The 15,135-nt window shown below is 56.9% G+C and overlaps 1 protein-coding gene across 2 annotated transcripts in view; it reads left to right on the top strand.

Annotated features, from left to right (window-relative positions):
- The window catches only part of SYNJ1 (synaptojanin 1), a 57,507-nt gene continuing 42,372 nt past the window's right edge, over positions 1–15,135 (top strand). For both annotated transcript variants that reach the window (XM_054713402.1, XM_054713396.1), the window contains exons 1-6: positions 1–132; positions 904–1,044; positions 12,111–12,197; positions 12,357–12,624; positions 13,265–13,490; positions 14,471–14,554. In XM_054713402.1, coding sequence (XP_054569377.1) covers positions 921–1,044; positions 12,111–12,197; positions 12,357–12,624; positions 13,265–13,490; positions 14,471–14,554 — 789 coding nt within the window. In that variant the 5' untranslated portion in view covers positions 1–132; positions 904–920. The remainder of the gene's footprint in view (positions 133–903; positions 1,045–12,110; positions 12,198–12,356; positions 12,625–13,264; positions 13,491–14,470; positions 14,555–15,135) is intronic.

Genomic DNA, 15,135 nt, shown 5'->3' with positions numbered 1-15,135 from the left:
GCGGCGGCGGCGGCGGCGGGGAGCCGGGGGCGGAGGCGAGGCCGGCGGGCGGCTGAGGCACGTCCTGACCCACGGGCGGCCGGGCCGCGGGCGGCTCTCCCGGAGGCGGTGTCCGCGGTGCCAGCGGCGGCGGTGAGGGCGCGGGGGGCGGGCGGGCGGCTGGGGGCGCCGCCGGCGGGTGTGGTGACAGCGCTGTCAGCCCCGCGGGACGGACGCGGGTTCGGGCGCCGTGGACGCCCGGCTGCTCGGCGCCTCGGGCCGCGGGTCCAGGACCGCGAGGAGCCGGTCAGGTCCGCGCCCGCGTCGTGGCTTCCCGCCCGCAGCCCGCAGCCCGCAGCCGGCGCGGCCTGGGCCGGGGTCGCCGCCCGGGGAGCGCTGCGGGCGGGTCCCCTCCCCCTCCCGCCGGGGAGTGCGGCCTCCGTCCGGCCTCCCGTCTGGGCCGGGGCTGGTTCCAGCCTCCGAACCGGTCCCTCCCCGCGGCGGCAGCCCCGGAGCGGGACGCTGTGAGGCCGGTCCTGCCGCCGGGCATGGCGCCCGGGGCCCCGCTCCGGCTCTTTGGTGACTGAGCGACGCCTTCCCGGTGGACAAGCCCTGCTCTCCGCTCCGCCCCCGCGGAGGGGCCGTCTGGGCGCCGGCAGCCCGGCGGCGGGGAGGGGGGCCCGGCGGGATGGTGCCGGCGGAGGGGAGGGGGCGACCGGGGAGGGGGAAACCGGCTCCGGGGGGAGGGGGGCCGGCTCCGGGGGGAGGCGGGCCGGCTCCGGGGGGAGGAGACCGGCTCCGGGGGGAGGCGGGCCGGCTGCGGGGGGAGGGGGACCGGCTCCGGGGGGAGGGGGACCGGCTGCGGGGGGAGGGGCACCGGCTGCGGGAGGGACCGGCGCCAGCTCCGCTCTGCTCGCTCCACAGGCCGCCCCGCGGACAGGATGGCGTTCAGCAAGGGCTTCCGCGTCCACCACAAGCTGGACCCCCCGCCCTTCAGCCTCATGGTGGAGACCCGGCAGCGCGAGGAGTGCCTCCTGTTCGAGTCCGGGGCGGTGGCCGTGCTCTGTGAGTCCGCGGGGCTGGGGCGGGGCTCGGGGATCCTTCAGGCCCGGCCCGGCCTCGGGGAGACCCCCCCCCATCCCTTCTCCCCGGAGGCTCTTCTGTCTTAGACCTCCATTCTTCCTCCCCTGCGGCGGGGTCCGGGTGGGGGTGCAGGTCCTGTCACAGGTGTTTGCTCCAGTGGGTGCTGCTGCTGCTGCTGCTCTGGGCGTGAGCCTTCCCCCCAGAGAAACGCTGCTGCCGCGTGTGCCGCACCCCCATCCCCGTCCCCATCCCCACCCCCACCCCCATCCCCCCCACCCCATCCCATCCCCACCCCCATCCCCCATCCCCACCCCATCCCCCATCCCCACCCCCGTCCCCGTCCCCACCCCCACCCCCACCCCCACCCGCATCCCCACCCCCGTCCCCCCCACCCCCACCCGCACCCCCATCCCCATCCCCACCCCCACCCCCATCCCCACCCCCACCCCCACCCCCACCCCCACGAAGGGAATGGCTTGCCTCGCATTTTTCCTGTGAGGACACAGGTTCTTACAGCTCAGTTGTGTCGGGAACTGCTCAGACTGTTGAGTGTTTCTGGAGTGTCTTATGGGAGGACCTTATACACCCCCATTTAGAGAACGGTAAGCTCTTTAAAACTTCCTGTGCAGTGGGCTTGATGTCACGTCCTGTGAACGCTGTTTGGCGAGGCTCTCCTCAGGGAAAGGACCGCGTGTCCCCGGAAACAGTAGGCTCGGCTCTGGCGGTGGCTCCGTGGTTGGATGGAGCATGGCCCCTACACCAAAGCGTTTCTTTCCCTTCGATTCCCGTCAGAGAACAGACCTGGGTTGCAGGTTTGATCCCCCCTGGGGGGCGTACAGGAGGCAGCCAGTTGATACTTCTCTGACATGGATGTTTCTTTCTCTCCTCTCCCTCCCTCCCTCCCCCCCTCCTCTCTAAAAATCGATTAAAAATATTCTTGGGTGAGGATTTTTTTAAAAAGTAGATTAATATGTTTTGGGTTATTTTGTGGGCAAATGCATGAAATTAAAAATAAAAATATTAATTTGAATATTGTCTTTCTTAATATAAGATTTTGGCAAATAAGTTCAGTTTGGGGCTATTTGAAATGTGATTGTGTTTTTAAGAGTGTTCTAGTGATAACTGCTTATCCTTTATATGTTTTTGCTACGTAGAGACGTAGCAGGAAGGGGCCCTATGTGTTCTAAGAAACAAGTAATAATGTGGGTTATTCTCAGTCAGCACGGGCTTACGTTACTCAAATTGTTTTTTATACTTAAACACACCAAACCTAACTTGCTATAATATTAATTTGCATAGCCTATTTTTTCCTACTACAAGTATAATTATACTGATGAATTCTTAATTAAAAATATTTGGGGGAAATGTTTGGCTTAGCTGCATGTGAAACATTTTTTAGCGGCTTGTGTTTTTGATGGCATTACCTGATTTTCTAATTTGTCTAAATTCAAATGTTTCTTTAATTGTCGTACTGGTGATGACAGGGATCCAGATGGTCAGCTCCTAGGTGCGCGTTGCCTGTGGTTATCAGGGTTACTCTGTCCGTCCCTCCCAGGTCAGGGGGCCTAAGGGTGACCATACTTCCAAACCTCCAGCCGCCCTATTTTTGCCAAAAAATTATTTTTAAAAAAATCCCCAACCATCCATTTGGCATTGATATTCTAAGGAGAAAGGATATAAAAATACTACCCTAATTATTTATTAATTCTCCTTCCTGTATTAGATTTAGACTACGTAAGTAATTCTTTCAGGAGGAAAAAATAAAGCTTGAATATTGCCTCTCTGTAAAGCTAGCATAAATGGATGTATAATCTCTTGGGTATGTTCTGTTTTCCTATTATAAACTTTTAATGTTTAAGAGCTAACAGACCTTTTTATAAGTCACTTGACTTAGAAAATTAACTTGACATTGAGTCTGGAGTGCTGTCAAGGTTTGTGTGCGCTCTAAGCTCCCTTTACAAACCCCACGTTCTAAAAAGCCTGCTGTGTTCGGGGCACGTGCCGGGAAAGACGGAGGCGTGCTCCGAGCTCAGCCAGCCCGGCCCCAAGCTCAGTGCGTCCTGCCTGTTCACCTGCCAGGAGAATCTCCTAACACCTTTTTATATTAAACAGGAGCATAACCCCCGCTCCTGTAAGAGTCAGTTCCAACTCCTCACCCGTTACACAAGGCCCTCCCTCCCGTTTGTCCTGCTGATGTCCTTTACGGAAACGCTGGGGTTTCCTCGTGCTTTTCGGGGTGCCAGGCTGCTGCCAGCGCCATCATGCTGCTCCTGGCTCCGCCCGCTTCCTGACTGCGAGGATGCCCTCTCCACCTTCCAGTGCGGCCTCTTCATCCTTCCCTAGGCCCTGCCCCACCCTCCCGCTCGCCCTTCTGTCTTCCTTCCTTCATTTTGTAGAACTCGGCCTGTACCCCGAGATGACCACTTTTTACTGGTACATGCTGGTATTTTTCTTGAAAGTAGACGGGGACGGGGACGCTGGCAGGAATCGGTCTCCATGTCCCCAAAGCTGTGCGTTCTGGAAGCTCTAGTTGCCCTGGCTTTAATGAGGGACGTTGAGGAAATTCGATATCGTGGGCAATAGCTACTGGCAGTCACTGCATTTTCTCGGGTTATGCCAGAGACACCCGCATGAAATGTTACCTTTCATATTACCAGCACAGGTCAGAAATGGGGTGTCACCTCAGATCGGGATCCTCTTCGGGCCACGTGTCCTCTAATGCAGCCCTGGCCTCTGTCTTCCTTTGGCCGGGTCCCAGCGTAAATGAGTCATGCGGCTCGGACGGGATCAGTGGCCTGGGGTGTACATTACACTCACCTGGGCCGGCTTCCCAAGTCCCGGGGCCTGGGCTCCCTCCCTCCCCCCCCAATTCTGAGAGAATTGGGTTGGGATGATAATTTATTTAAAAATATTTTTTATTGACTTTAGGGAGAGGCAGAAACATCAGTTGGCAGCCCCCTGTCCGCCCCACACTGGGGATTGAACCTGAAAACCTGGCATGTGCCCTGACTGGGAGTGGAACCGTGACCTCCTGGTTCATGGGCCCACACTCACCCCTGAACCACACGGCCGGGTGGGATGACAGTTTCTGAGCACAGTTTACACAGGCCTTTCTATGACAGATAACAGGACAGACCACTTTAGCTTGCACATTTTATTGGAAATAATCATGTTTCCAGAATTACAGCGCATTTGTTGTTGTTACGGGGCCAGTAATGAGCTTTCTTGAGCCCACAGCTTGAACACAGCGCTCTCAGTGCGGCGCCGGCAGCCACATGGAGCGTGGGCGGGCGTCTGTGTGGGTGCGACTCCCGGAGAAAGGCCCTGTCTGGGAAATCGTGTACCCCTGGCGTTAGTACTGTTCCCCTCATACTTGCAGAATACATGGTTAGGCAAGAAGTGGCACAGGGAACAAGACGAACCTAAACTAGACAACAAAGTTGACAGACATGCAATAGTCTCTATATTCTTTGCCCAGTTGGTGTGGCTCAGTGGTTGAGCATCGACCTTTGAACCAGGTGGTCACCATTCGATTCCCAGTCAAGGGCACATGCCCAGGTTGCAGGCTCGACCCCAGTGTGGGGCGTGCAGGAGGCTGCCAATCAATTATTATCTCTCATCATTGATGTTTTTCTCTCTCCCTATCTCTTCCTCTCTGAAATTAATAATAAACTAGAGGCCCAGTGCACAAAATTTGTGCACTGGAGGGGTGGGTTCCTCAGCCCAGCCTGTGCCCTCTCACAGTCCAGGAGCCCTCGGGGGTGTCAGGCAGTCAGACATCCTTAGAGCTGCTATGGAGGCGGGAGAGGCTCCTGCCACTGCTGCTGCGCTCGCCAGTCGTGAGCCCGACTTCTGGCTGAGCGGTGCTCCCCCTGTGGGAGCGCACTGACCACCAGGGGGCAGCTCCTGCATTGAGCGTCTGCCCCCTGGTGGTCAGTGTGCATCATAGCAACCCGTCATTCCGCCATTGGGCTGAAACCAGCTCTCCGAAATCCCCCGAGGGGTCCCGGATTGCGAGAGGGCGTAGGCCAGGCCAAGGGACCCCACCGGTGCCGGGGAGGGACACAGGAGGTTGGCCAGCCGGGGAGGGACTGCGGGAGGGCTTCAGGGCATGTCCGGCCCATCTTGCTCAGTCGCAGTCAGCTGGACCCCAGTAGCAAGCTAACCTACCGGTCAGAGCATCTGCCCCCTGGTGGTCAGTGCACATCATAGCGAGCCGTTGAGTGGCCTTAGCATATTATTAGCATATTATGCTTTGACTGGTTGAATAGCCGACCGAACACTTAGCATATTAGGCTTTTATTATATAGGATATGTGTGGTGGTAGAGCACTGGACAGCTTCTCAAACCTTAGAATCAGATTGGACAGTGCCACCTCATTTCCTGTTTCACATTGATTTTTTTTTTAATTGATTTCAGAGAAGAAGGGAGAAGGAGAGAGAGAGAAACATTAATGCTGAGAGACCATGACCTGGTTTATAGGTCGATGCTCATCGGGATCTGCATTGATGTTTATCCCAGCAAACCCAGCCTCAGAAAGATATGATGTCAAGAAGGACTGCACTGCAATCTAGTGTTGAAACTCTGAACTAACGTGTGGAATATCTCCATGTTCCCTCCAATTTAAAATATCCATCCGGCCAGTAGAGGGCGTGCAGGAGGCAGCTGATGGATGTTTCTCTGTCCTCATTGTTCCTACCTCCCTATCCCTCTCCCTTCCTCTCTGTCCTCATTGTTCCTACCTCTCCCTTCCTCTCTAAAAACACCCGCAGCGTCCTGGCCGGGCGGTCAGTTGGTTGGAGTATTGTCTCCATTTGTGAAAAGGTTGCAGGTTCAATCCCCAGTTGGGGCACTTAAGGGAGACAACTGATCAGTGTTTCTCATCGGTCTCTCTCTCTCTCTCTCTCTCTCTCTCTCTCTCTCTCTCTCTCCATGTATCCTTGGGTGAGGAATATAAAATGGAATACCCCGCAGCTCTGCTGGGCGTTGGTCGAAGTGTCCCAGAGCATCTCAGCGTACATGTGGAGGTGTGCATGAGACATGTGTCGTTTAATTCTGTGGGTTGTGCTTTGCCCCACACCACGGACGTGGACCCTGAGGCTTGGAGAAATGAAATGAAGGCTCCGATGGCGAGTCTTTCCGTTCGGCTTTCTCCACCGTGATTCTTGTTTGTGCTGTTGTGAGGGCGGCGGCGGTTATTGGGGAGTTAGGGCGGTGGACGGGGAAAGAAAGGGGTGCTAGTGGAAGACTGAAGTTAGGCGTGCAAAGGGCAGCGTGCTCTGAGGAGGAGGCGTGTTCCTGCCACGGACTGGGAATACAGTGGAGGGGGGCATGGCTTGGTTTAGGGGGCCGTTGAAGACCGAGTTCCTCTGGTGGCCGGGTAAATGTCGGCTTCTAGACTTCGTGTGGCAGTGTCGTGGGTGGTGACGGCAGTGAGCACAGCTGTTCCTTTCTGTCTGGTTGCCAAGTGCTGCCGGTCTCCATGCTCGCCCGCTGGATAAGGGCGGTGTCCTGCCTCCTGTAGGAAAACGTTCAGGCTGAGAGGACATGGCTGTGTAGGTGACTTTCCTGCACAGAAATGACGAAATGGAGACTGTGTGTCACTGTGTGATGGAGCTGCAAACACTCCCTCTCCCATTGCGGTCTGGGCGGCAGCGGCAGCCAACAAGAGGGGGCCAGCGAGTGCTCCCCAAGAACTTTCCCTTTGGACCCTAACTTTGCCAAACAGAAGGCGAAGGCACCGCTTCTCTCACTGAGCAGTAACCCGTCGTGAGACTGTCTTACACGGTTGAAGGTCTAGCGATGTCCTAAATGTCCTGTAAAGTGTAACCCGCCCGGGACCACGACAGGGTGTCGGCTTCTGACCATGATGTCACCTTCCCACCGTGAGGAACAACAGGCGGAACAGACCCAGGCACGCTGCTCCCGAGAGAAGGGGGCCAGCGAGGTGGGCCTTGGGGAGCCTGGGGGTCGTGCCAGCTCCTCGCTTCAGACCTGCTCTTCGTCCCGTCTTCCTTCCCTCCTGGATTGCGCTCCACCCCCAAACAACCTAAGCATCGTCTGCACGCTTCCTCCCGCATCACCCTCACTCCAGCCCGGCCGGCAGCTCAGCCTCCTCGCTGCACGCACCCCCTGCTGCTCTGTCCCAGCCAGTCCAGGGGGGCCCTTTCGTGAGCCATTGTGCTCGCCTTCTTACCTGGTCTCCTGCTCCCCCCCCCCTCCGCCCCCCCACGCTCCCGTCTCTAAAAACACAAGTTGGTCATATTGTCCCCTCGCTTAACACCTCTCAGCGGTTGGCACTGGACTTAGAACCCAGCGCTCCTGGCTTTCTGTGCTCCAGCCACACGGACCTTCCGGTGCTGACTGCCGAGTGCTGTCTGGTCTCAGGTCTTTGCACATGCTGTTCTCTCTGCTCAGCATTTTACTTTAAAAATGAGTCTCTTCCCACGTGTGGAAGAGTGCAGGAGGCATCAGCGCACAGCCTGATGAAGTGTGATGACACGCACGTTACCGCCCCAGGTGGAGAAGTGGGACAGTGTGGCTCGCTCTCCAGAGAGTCCCTCTGTCCTTCCCAGTGACCTCCCCCTGACCTGCGAAGGGGGTCCCGGGCCCCACTTCTTGACCTGGCTTTGAGCTGAAATGGAGCCATCCCCTCTGTCTTCTGTTGTGTCTGCTGCTTTCCCAGCGGCCCACGTGGGCGGCCACCCATTGGTAGCCTGTGACAGGAGCTCGTTAACTTCTGTTGCCGCGTGTGGCTCTTCCGGCGTCTGTCCTGTTAGCAGTGGCACGGGTGTGACCCCGTGTGCACACCTTGCTGATGGGTGGGCTCTCAGGGATGGCGTTGCTGGGCCGGAGGCTGTGTGTTCGCTGCCGAACACTTGTACCTCCACTTCCCATCTGCTCGCCCCGCGTCCCTCCTCAGGCTGCAGCGGAGAGGCCTCTCCTGCAGAGGTTTCAGGTGAGGCTGTTGCGGTCTGTGGGCACCCCCTCCAGCTCGCCCAGACCTCTCACGTGCGTGTGGCTGGGGTGGATGCTGTCTCCTCACAGGGTGGCCACTGGTACCTGGGAGGCACTCGGCACATGCTTGTGGCGTGAACGTGTGGAAGGTGGTTGGTTTAGGCCTGTTGCCGAGATTGAAACGTGTAGCTTCAGTGGACCGTTACTCTGATGGTTCAGTGCCTTCCAGCTGGAGTTGGATGATTTAATTAAGCAGAGGAAGCCTTGCCTTTAGAGCATTCTTCCCTGTGTGTGCGCCGGCTCTCCTGCAGCTGGTTCGGTGATCTCTGCTGAACCACCGCCTCCCGGCTCTGTCTGGGAGCCAGCGCTGTGCCCCGAGGCTCTGGGGCTGCCCGCCCGGTGCTGCCCGCATGCAAATCCCCTGCCCACAAACCACGGGGCGTGCAGCCGCAGGCCAGGCCGAGTTCTAGGAAGGTCATGCTCACTGTCACCCTGTTCTCTCCTTCTCGTTAACTTTCTTTAGCTCCCTCTTCCTCCCTCCAGCCCAGAGGCAGGCTGTCCCCCAGCTCCCTCTTCCTCCCTCCAGCCCAGAGGCAGGCTGTCCCCCAGCTCCCTCTTCCCCCCTCCAGCCCAGAGGCAGGCTGTCCCCCAGCTCCCTCTTCCTCCTCCAGCCCAGAGGCAGGCGTCCCCAGGGCTCCCTCTTCCTCCCTCCAGCCCAGAGGCAGGCTGTCCCCCAGCTCCCTCTTCCCCCCTCCAGCCCAGAGGCAGGCTGACCCCACAGCTCCCTCTTCCTCCCTCCAGCCCAGAGGCAGGCTGTCCCCCAGCTCCCTCTTCCCCCCTCCAGCCCAGAGGCAGGCTGTCCCCCAGCTCCCTCTTCCTCCTCCAGCCCAGAGGCAGGCTGTCCCCCAGCTCCCTCTTCCTCCTCCAGCCCAGAGGCAGGCTGTCCCCACAGCTCCCTCTTCCTCCTCCAGCCCAGAGGCAGGCTGTCCCCCAGCTCCCTCTTCCTCCCTCCAGCCCAGAGGCAGGCTGTCCCCCAGCTCCCTCTTCCCCCCTCCAGCCCAGAGGCAGGCTGTCCCCCAGCTCCCTCTTCCCCCCTCCAGCCCAGAGGCAGGCTGTCCCCCAGCTCCCTCTTCCTCCTCCAGCCCAGAGGCAGGCTGTCCCCCAGCTCCCTCTTCCCCCCTCCAGCCCAGAGGCAGGCTGTCCCCCAGCTGGGAGGCGTGGCCACAGCAGAGTGTTGACAGTGGTGAGCAGGAGCTTCATGGTGGCAGGAGAGTGACCTGAGCTTCCTGTCCCCACGCCCAGACTCCATTTCCATTATCCTTGCACTTGGCTCTGCCGTGCACACCACACCCCTTAGCACGTGACAAGCTCCTGGTTTAAACCTGGTTGGAGTAATTTAACGAGGCCTGTCTCCCACGCCCACCCTCACGTCCCACCACAGACACACAGCATCGCCTTTGAACTTCAGACGTCCCTGTGAGGATTGTTAACGCAGTAAGAGAGCGTTCAGATACTGCCCGTGCCAGGGGAACGTGTTTCTCTTCTGCCCTGGCCGGTGTGCCCAGTGGTTAGGACGTCAGCCCACGCACCTAAGGGTCGTGGGTTCCATTCCCTCTCGGGGCACAGACCTGGGTTGCAGGTTAGATCCCCAGCCCCAGTCAGGGCACGTGTGGGAGGCAACCAGTTGATGTGTCGCTCTTGCATCAATGTTTCTTTCTCTATCTCTCTCTCCCCCCCTCCTCCCTGCCCTCCTCTCTCTAAAAAAATAAATAAATAAATGGAAAAATATCTTCAGGTGAAGATTTAAAAAAGGATCTCTTTTTATGTATTATTTTATTTTATTTTAAATATTTTTTTTATTGATTCAGAGAGGAAGGGAGAGAGAGAGATAGAACATCAACGATAAGGGAGAACCATGGATCGGCTGCCTCCTGCACGCCCCACACTGGGGATGGAGCCCGAAACCCGGGCATGTGCCCTTGGCCGGAATCGAACCCAGGACCCTTCGGTCCGCAGGCCGATGCTCTACCCGTTGAGTCACACCAACAAGGGCTTTATGTATTACCTTAAACAAAACAATCCCTTTGGTGCCGAACCTCTCAGTTTGTCTCTGTCTGTCATTTGCACACTCAGCAGCCGCACTGGGTTGGTGTGACGCTGAGATACAGAGAAAGGAGACCTGGCTCCTGTTACTTAGGGTGCCAGCGCGTGCTGTGCGGCGTGGCACACAGAAGACCAACTTGCAGCCAGAGGGGCTGGGGGAGAGTCGGACGGGAAGTGGCGTCTGAGTTCGGTATTGGAGGATGGACGGAGAATTTGGAAAGATGGCTGGCGGGTATTCCTGATGGAAAGAACGCGGACAGAGGAGGAGAGGAGAGTGGCTGCCCCGGGAGAGCAGGAAGGGCGGGGGATGCGCCGAGTGAGCGATTAACGAGCGCCGTGTGCTCTGAAGGCTGTTTACTGTTTTAAAGGGGCATGGCTTCTCATGTTAACTCATCTCTAAGTGGGAGACTCACATTATTTTCTAGATTCAATTGCTGAGAAATGGGACAATAATTCCATTAGGTCTCTCCCTCTTACATCATATATTTCTACGTATTTCATGGAGTTTCATAAAATAAAGGAATCTTTCTTCCTCGTTAAGAAAACGTGCAGGGAGGGGATAACACGATATTATAAGGGTTTACTCCCTTGGTGCCGTTTGGAGATACCCTTCTTCAGGAATATGCAGGGGGGCTGGGGGCGGGGCGGGGGGGGCGGGGGGAAAGGACTTGGGGGGAGCAGAGGGAGCGCCGTGCCTGTCTGCATTTGGAGGTGTGGGAGGGGCTGTTTGTAATTGCCCTCTGAGAGCTAGCCGTGGTTACTTTGGGTCTCTGTCAAATTTTTAATCAGTGTGTTTGCTAAGAACTGGGAAGATTTTTCCTTTAAAGTTCCAGAGGTGGTGTGTGTTTTTCTCCTTCATTTATCAGTCAGCCTGCCGTACAGCAGTTACTCTGTGGGGCATGTCCCTTGGCAAGGTAACATCCCTTTTATTGTGGAGGAAACAAGACCAAGGCCAGACGCAGGCTTCCTGTTCCCAAGCGAAGCTGCGTGGCGGTTGATTCCATCCGTAACGGCGCTCAGTCCCTGAGTGTGAACCCCGGTTGGCGTGGGGACGGACCAGTCCCTGAGTGTGGACCCCGGTTGGCGTGGGGACGGACCAGTCCCTGAGTGTGAACCCCGGTTGGCGTGGGGACGGACCAGTCCCTGAGTGTGGACCCCGGTTGGCGTGGGGACGGACCAGTCCCTGAGTGTGGACCCCGGTTGGCGTGGGGACGGACCAGTCCCTGAGTGTGAACCCCGGTTGGCGTGGGGACGGACCAGTCCCTGAGTGTGAACCCCGGTTGGCGTGGGGACGGACGGACGAGGAGGCCGGGCTGCGCCTCGGGGTGGCCTGGCTGAGGGAGGGGGTGAGGCCAGACACAGCGCAGGGAACACGAGGACGAGGACGGAGCTCCGACCTGCGGTGCTGGGGGCCTGCCAACGGGCCTCCGGGAGGTGGCCTTCTGCCTGTGGTCATCAGGGGAAGGGAACTAGCCCAGGAGGCAGGGGGGGAGAGCCCTGCAGGCCCGAGGCCGGGCTGCTGTGCGAGGGGCGGCCCGGAAAGGGCCAGCCGCGGGTGAGAGTGTGGTTGAGCAGGGACGCGAGGGGGTGATGAGAAACGAAGCCGGAAGGGTGCGTGCAGGCTGGTTCTGAGAGCTCTGGCGAAGGAGCCGTGTTGTCCTGTGAGGGCCGTGCTGTCGGCCTGGTGCGAGGAGCACAACAGTCAGACGGGTCAGCGGGGAGAAAGGAAAACCAACAGCCCCAGACGACGGTTACTCAGGTCGTGTTACTCGTCGGTGGGAGGGTGGGCCGGTAGGTGGCGCTGGAGCGGGTGGGCTCACGCTTTGGGAAGGACGCTTAGGCCACAAGTCGGAGAAAGTATCTTTGCTACACCTTGGTTAAGAATATCAGGTTTAGATTTAGAACTTTTTGGTTGAAACTCGGACTTTATAGCTAAATAAAATCTGATGTATCAGGTCTTATTTCTGACCCTGAAACCTTTTTTGTAGCTTCTGCAGAAAAGGAGGCAATCAAGGGTACATACTCCAAAGTGCTGGATGCGTATGGACTCCTCGGTGTTTTACGGCTCAATCTGGGTAAGTTTATCATCAACATCGTTAACCTGAGCAGGCGGCAAGCCTTTCGTCCGCCGACATCATCCCGGGTTCGGTAATCGGGTTGAAAGACGTTACCACGCTGGGAGCTCACAGATGGAGTCTCAAATCCTTAGTCACCGCAGTCTGTGCTCTCTGCAGGCGACACCATGCTACATTATCTGGTCCTCGTCACCGGATGCATGTCTGTGGGGAAAATTCAGGAATCTGAAGTGTTCCGAGTGACTTCCACCGAATTCATATCCCTGCGAGCCGACTCTGCCGACGAGGATCGCATTTCAGAAGTGCGCAAGGTGTTGAACTCGGGGAACTTCTACTTCGCGTGGTCCGCCTCGGGGGCCAGTTTGGACCTGAGTCTCAGTGCCCATCGCAGCGTGCAGGAGCACACGACCGACAACAGGTTTTTCTGGTGAGTCCGTGACGCGGGCCACCGGGGGCCAGCGTTGACTCGCAGAGACGGCGGCATGGGCGTGCGACCACACACCTCCCTGCCCCAGAATCCTCAGCAGGGCAAGGCAGGCACCCACGGTCCCTCATAGAAGTTGTCATGTGACATGAAACCCATTTGCTCCCCCTGATCTCGACTGACCTCTCCTTTCAGAAATAGCGTTAAGACCTATAGTTAAAATTAGGAGTGAATTAGTTGTGATAGGATTGTGTTACTCATTTTATTGTTCTCCGTTTTGAGGTCTTGTCTCTGGCAGTATTGCCTTTCTAAGCCAACATTTCCTCATTATTTAATTTTATTTGACTCGGTAGGAACGGGATGTGGGTACAGTCAGTGCTGTGAGTAAGTGGGAAGGAGCGGTGGAGGAGATGGTGTGGGAGGGCGGGCGGGCGCAGGTGAGGGACAGATTCTGCTGCTCGTGCCAACCCTGCACCTCTCGGGTGGACGAGCCCCGGACGTCCCGGGGGAGGTAGAGGAGGCATGGCAGCCGGGCCGCAGGTCCCCTGCCGGGATCTGGTTTCACAGCCCGGCCCTCGGTGTAGCGCGTGTCCCGGGAGCACACGGCGCTGTGCTGCGGGGCTGACGCCCGCCTTCCTCCCAGGAACCAGTCGCTGCACCTGCACCTGCAGCACTACGGCGTGAGCTGCGACGACTGGCTGCTGCGCCTCATGTGCGGGGGCGTGGAGGTCAGGACCATCTACGCGGCCCACAAGCAGGCCAAGGCCTGCCTCATCTCCCGGCTGAGCTGCGAGCGCGCCGGGACCAGGTTCAACGTCCGGGGGACCAACGACGACGGCCACGTGGCCAATTTTGTGGAAACGGAGCAGGTGCGCGGGTTTCCCTGCTCCCGTCCGTGTGCGTGCGCTGGGGGCGGCTGATGGGACTCTGACGTCGGCCTGCCGTTCCTGGTTCTTCGCAGCTTGTTGGCGCTCAGAGAGGCTACCTGAGCGCCCTGGGGTGGGGCCGCTCTTCAGGTAGGAGCAGGCGTGTCACGGCTCAGCACGGCCACAGGGCCGCCCTTGGTGTTGGATTGACAGCCCTCCCCTCGGACAGCTGGACACTCGGGAAAGCGTTCTGTGAACTAAGTCAGTCCCGACTCTGTCTGTAGACACTTGAACCGTCTAAACTTAAACATTGGGATATTTTTGGCTGTGAAACTATATAATTGCAAATTTAGTCCATGCCTCAAGCCCAACTCACATCTTCAAATTAATTGTTTAAAAATATGAAAAACTAAAGAAAAAATATGTGAAAACAGAAAGGTATGTGTATAAAACAATAGAAAGGTATATACTGTTTAACAGGAATCCCTTTTTAAAAGTTGTGATTCCAATGCTTATATTTCTAACTAGAGGCCCGGTGCACGAATTTGTGCATGGATGGTGCCTGGCTGGCCCACCCCAATGGGGGCCAATCTGGCCGGGCCAGCCAGGGGGAGGGGCCGGGGTGGTTGTCCAGCTGGCCCCACCCCCTGGTCAAACTCCCGGTTGAGGGGACAATTTGCATATTAGTCTTTTATTACACAGGATATTTTTCTGGTTAATACAGGTTGGGGCAAAAGTGCCTTACAGTTAGGAGTACATGCAAAACAGAGTTTAATCTTGTATTATTATTATTTATTAATTATTGTATTACTTTCCACACAAACAATTATAAGCCCACTTTTGCCCCAACCTGTATATACAGGGGATATGTTGTTAGAACAATTTGTGTATGAGGGGTGGGTCATAAGATACCACCTGTGCAGCCACTGACGTAGAGGTGACAGCTGTGTCTGTGGAACTGTTTTATCTGTTTCTCTCCGTAGGTCGTGTACTTAGATGACTCTGTTTCTTCCTTCATCCAAATCCGGGGCTCGGTTCCGTTGTTCTGGGAGCAGCCAGGCTTGCAGGTAGGTGTTCGACGTGGTTGTTTTAGCCTCTTGAAGGTTTCCATATGTTTTAAGTTTTCAGGATTGCTTGTTGGTTCATTGGATAGTTCTATTACTCAATCTAATAATATTAGCTAGATTCGTAATCAAGGGTCTGAGTGCAGAGTTCCTGGAATTATATCAGATATTCTTTTCCTGTAATGTTTTTTCAGCATCCGTAGAAATTGAGCTGCTGTGTTTGATAAGAAAGTTTGGATGTTTTCATGGTGCATTGATTTTTAGTTTCCATATTTGCTCTCTCAGTGTCTTAGTACGTAACAGCTTGGCCTCTGTGGGCAGGAAGCTGCCGTCACTAAAAACAAAGCTTCTGAATAGTCTTTCCTCCCCCTCTGCTCCTGCTACCTGGGCGGGGGGGGGGGGGGGGCGCTGGCTTCCGGCGTCCCAGCGCTCTTTTCCGTAGCGGGAGAGACAGTAGTGGTGGAGCTGCGGCTCAGGGCTCTCGTAAGGATGGAGTGAGAGGTCGCAGGCCAGTGCCTGGCACACGCGGTCAGCACTGTGTGAGGGGTCGCTGCTTAAAAATACCTTTCACAACCAGAACTTCC

The sequence above is a fragment of the Eptesicus fuscus genome, chromosome 3 (assembly GCF_027574615.1).
Source record: "Eptesicus fuscus isolate TK198812 chromosome 3, DD_ASM_mEF_20220401, whole genome shotgun sequence".
Taxonomy (NCBI): domain Eukaryota; kingdom Metazoa; phylum Chordata; class Mammalia; order Chiroptera; family Vespertilionidae; genus Eptesicus; species Eptesicus fuscus.
The sequence above is the reverse complement of the archived record's forward strand: the minus strand, read 5'-3'. Positions and strand labels throughout refer to the sequence as shown.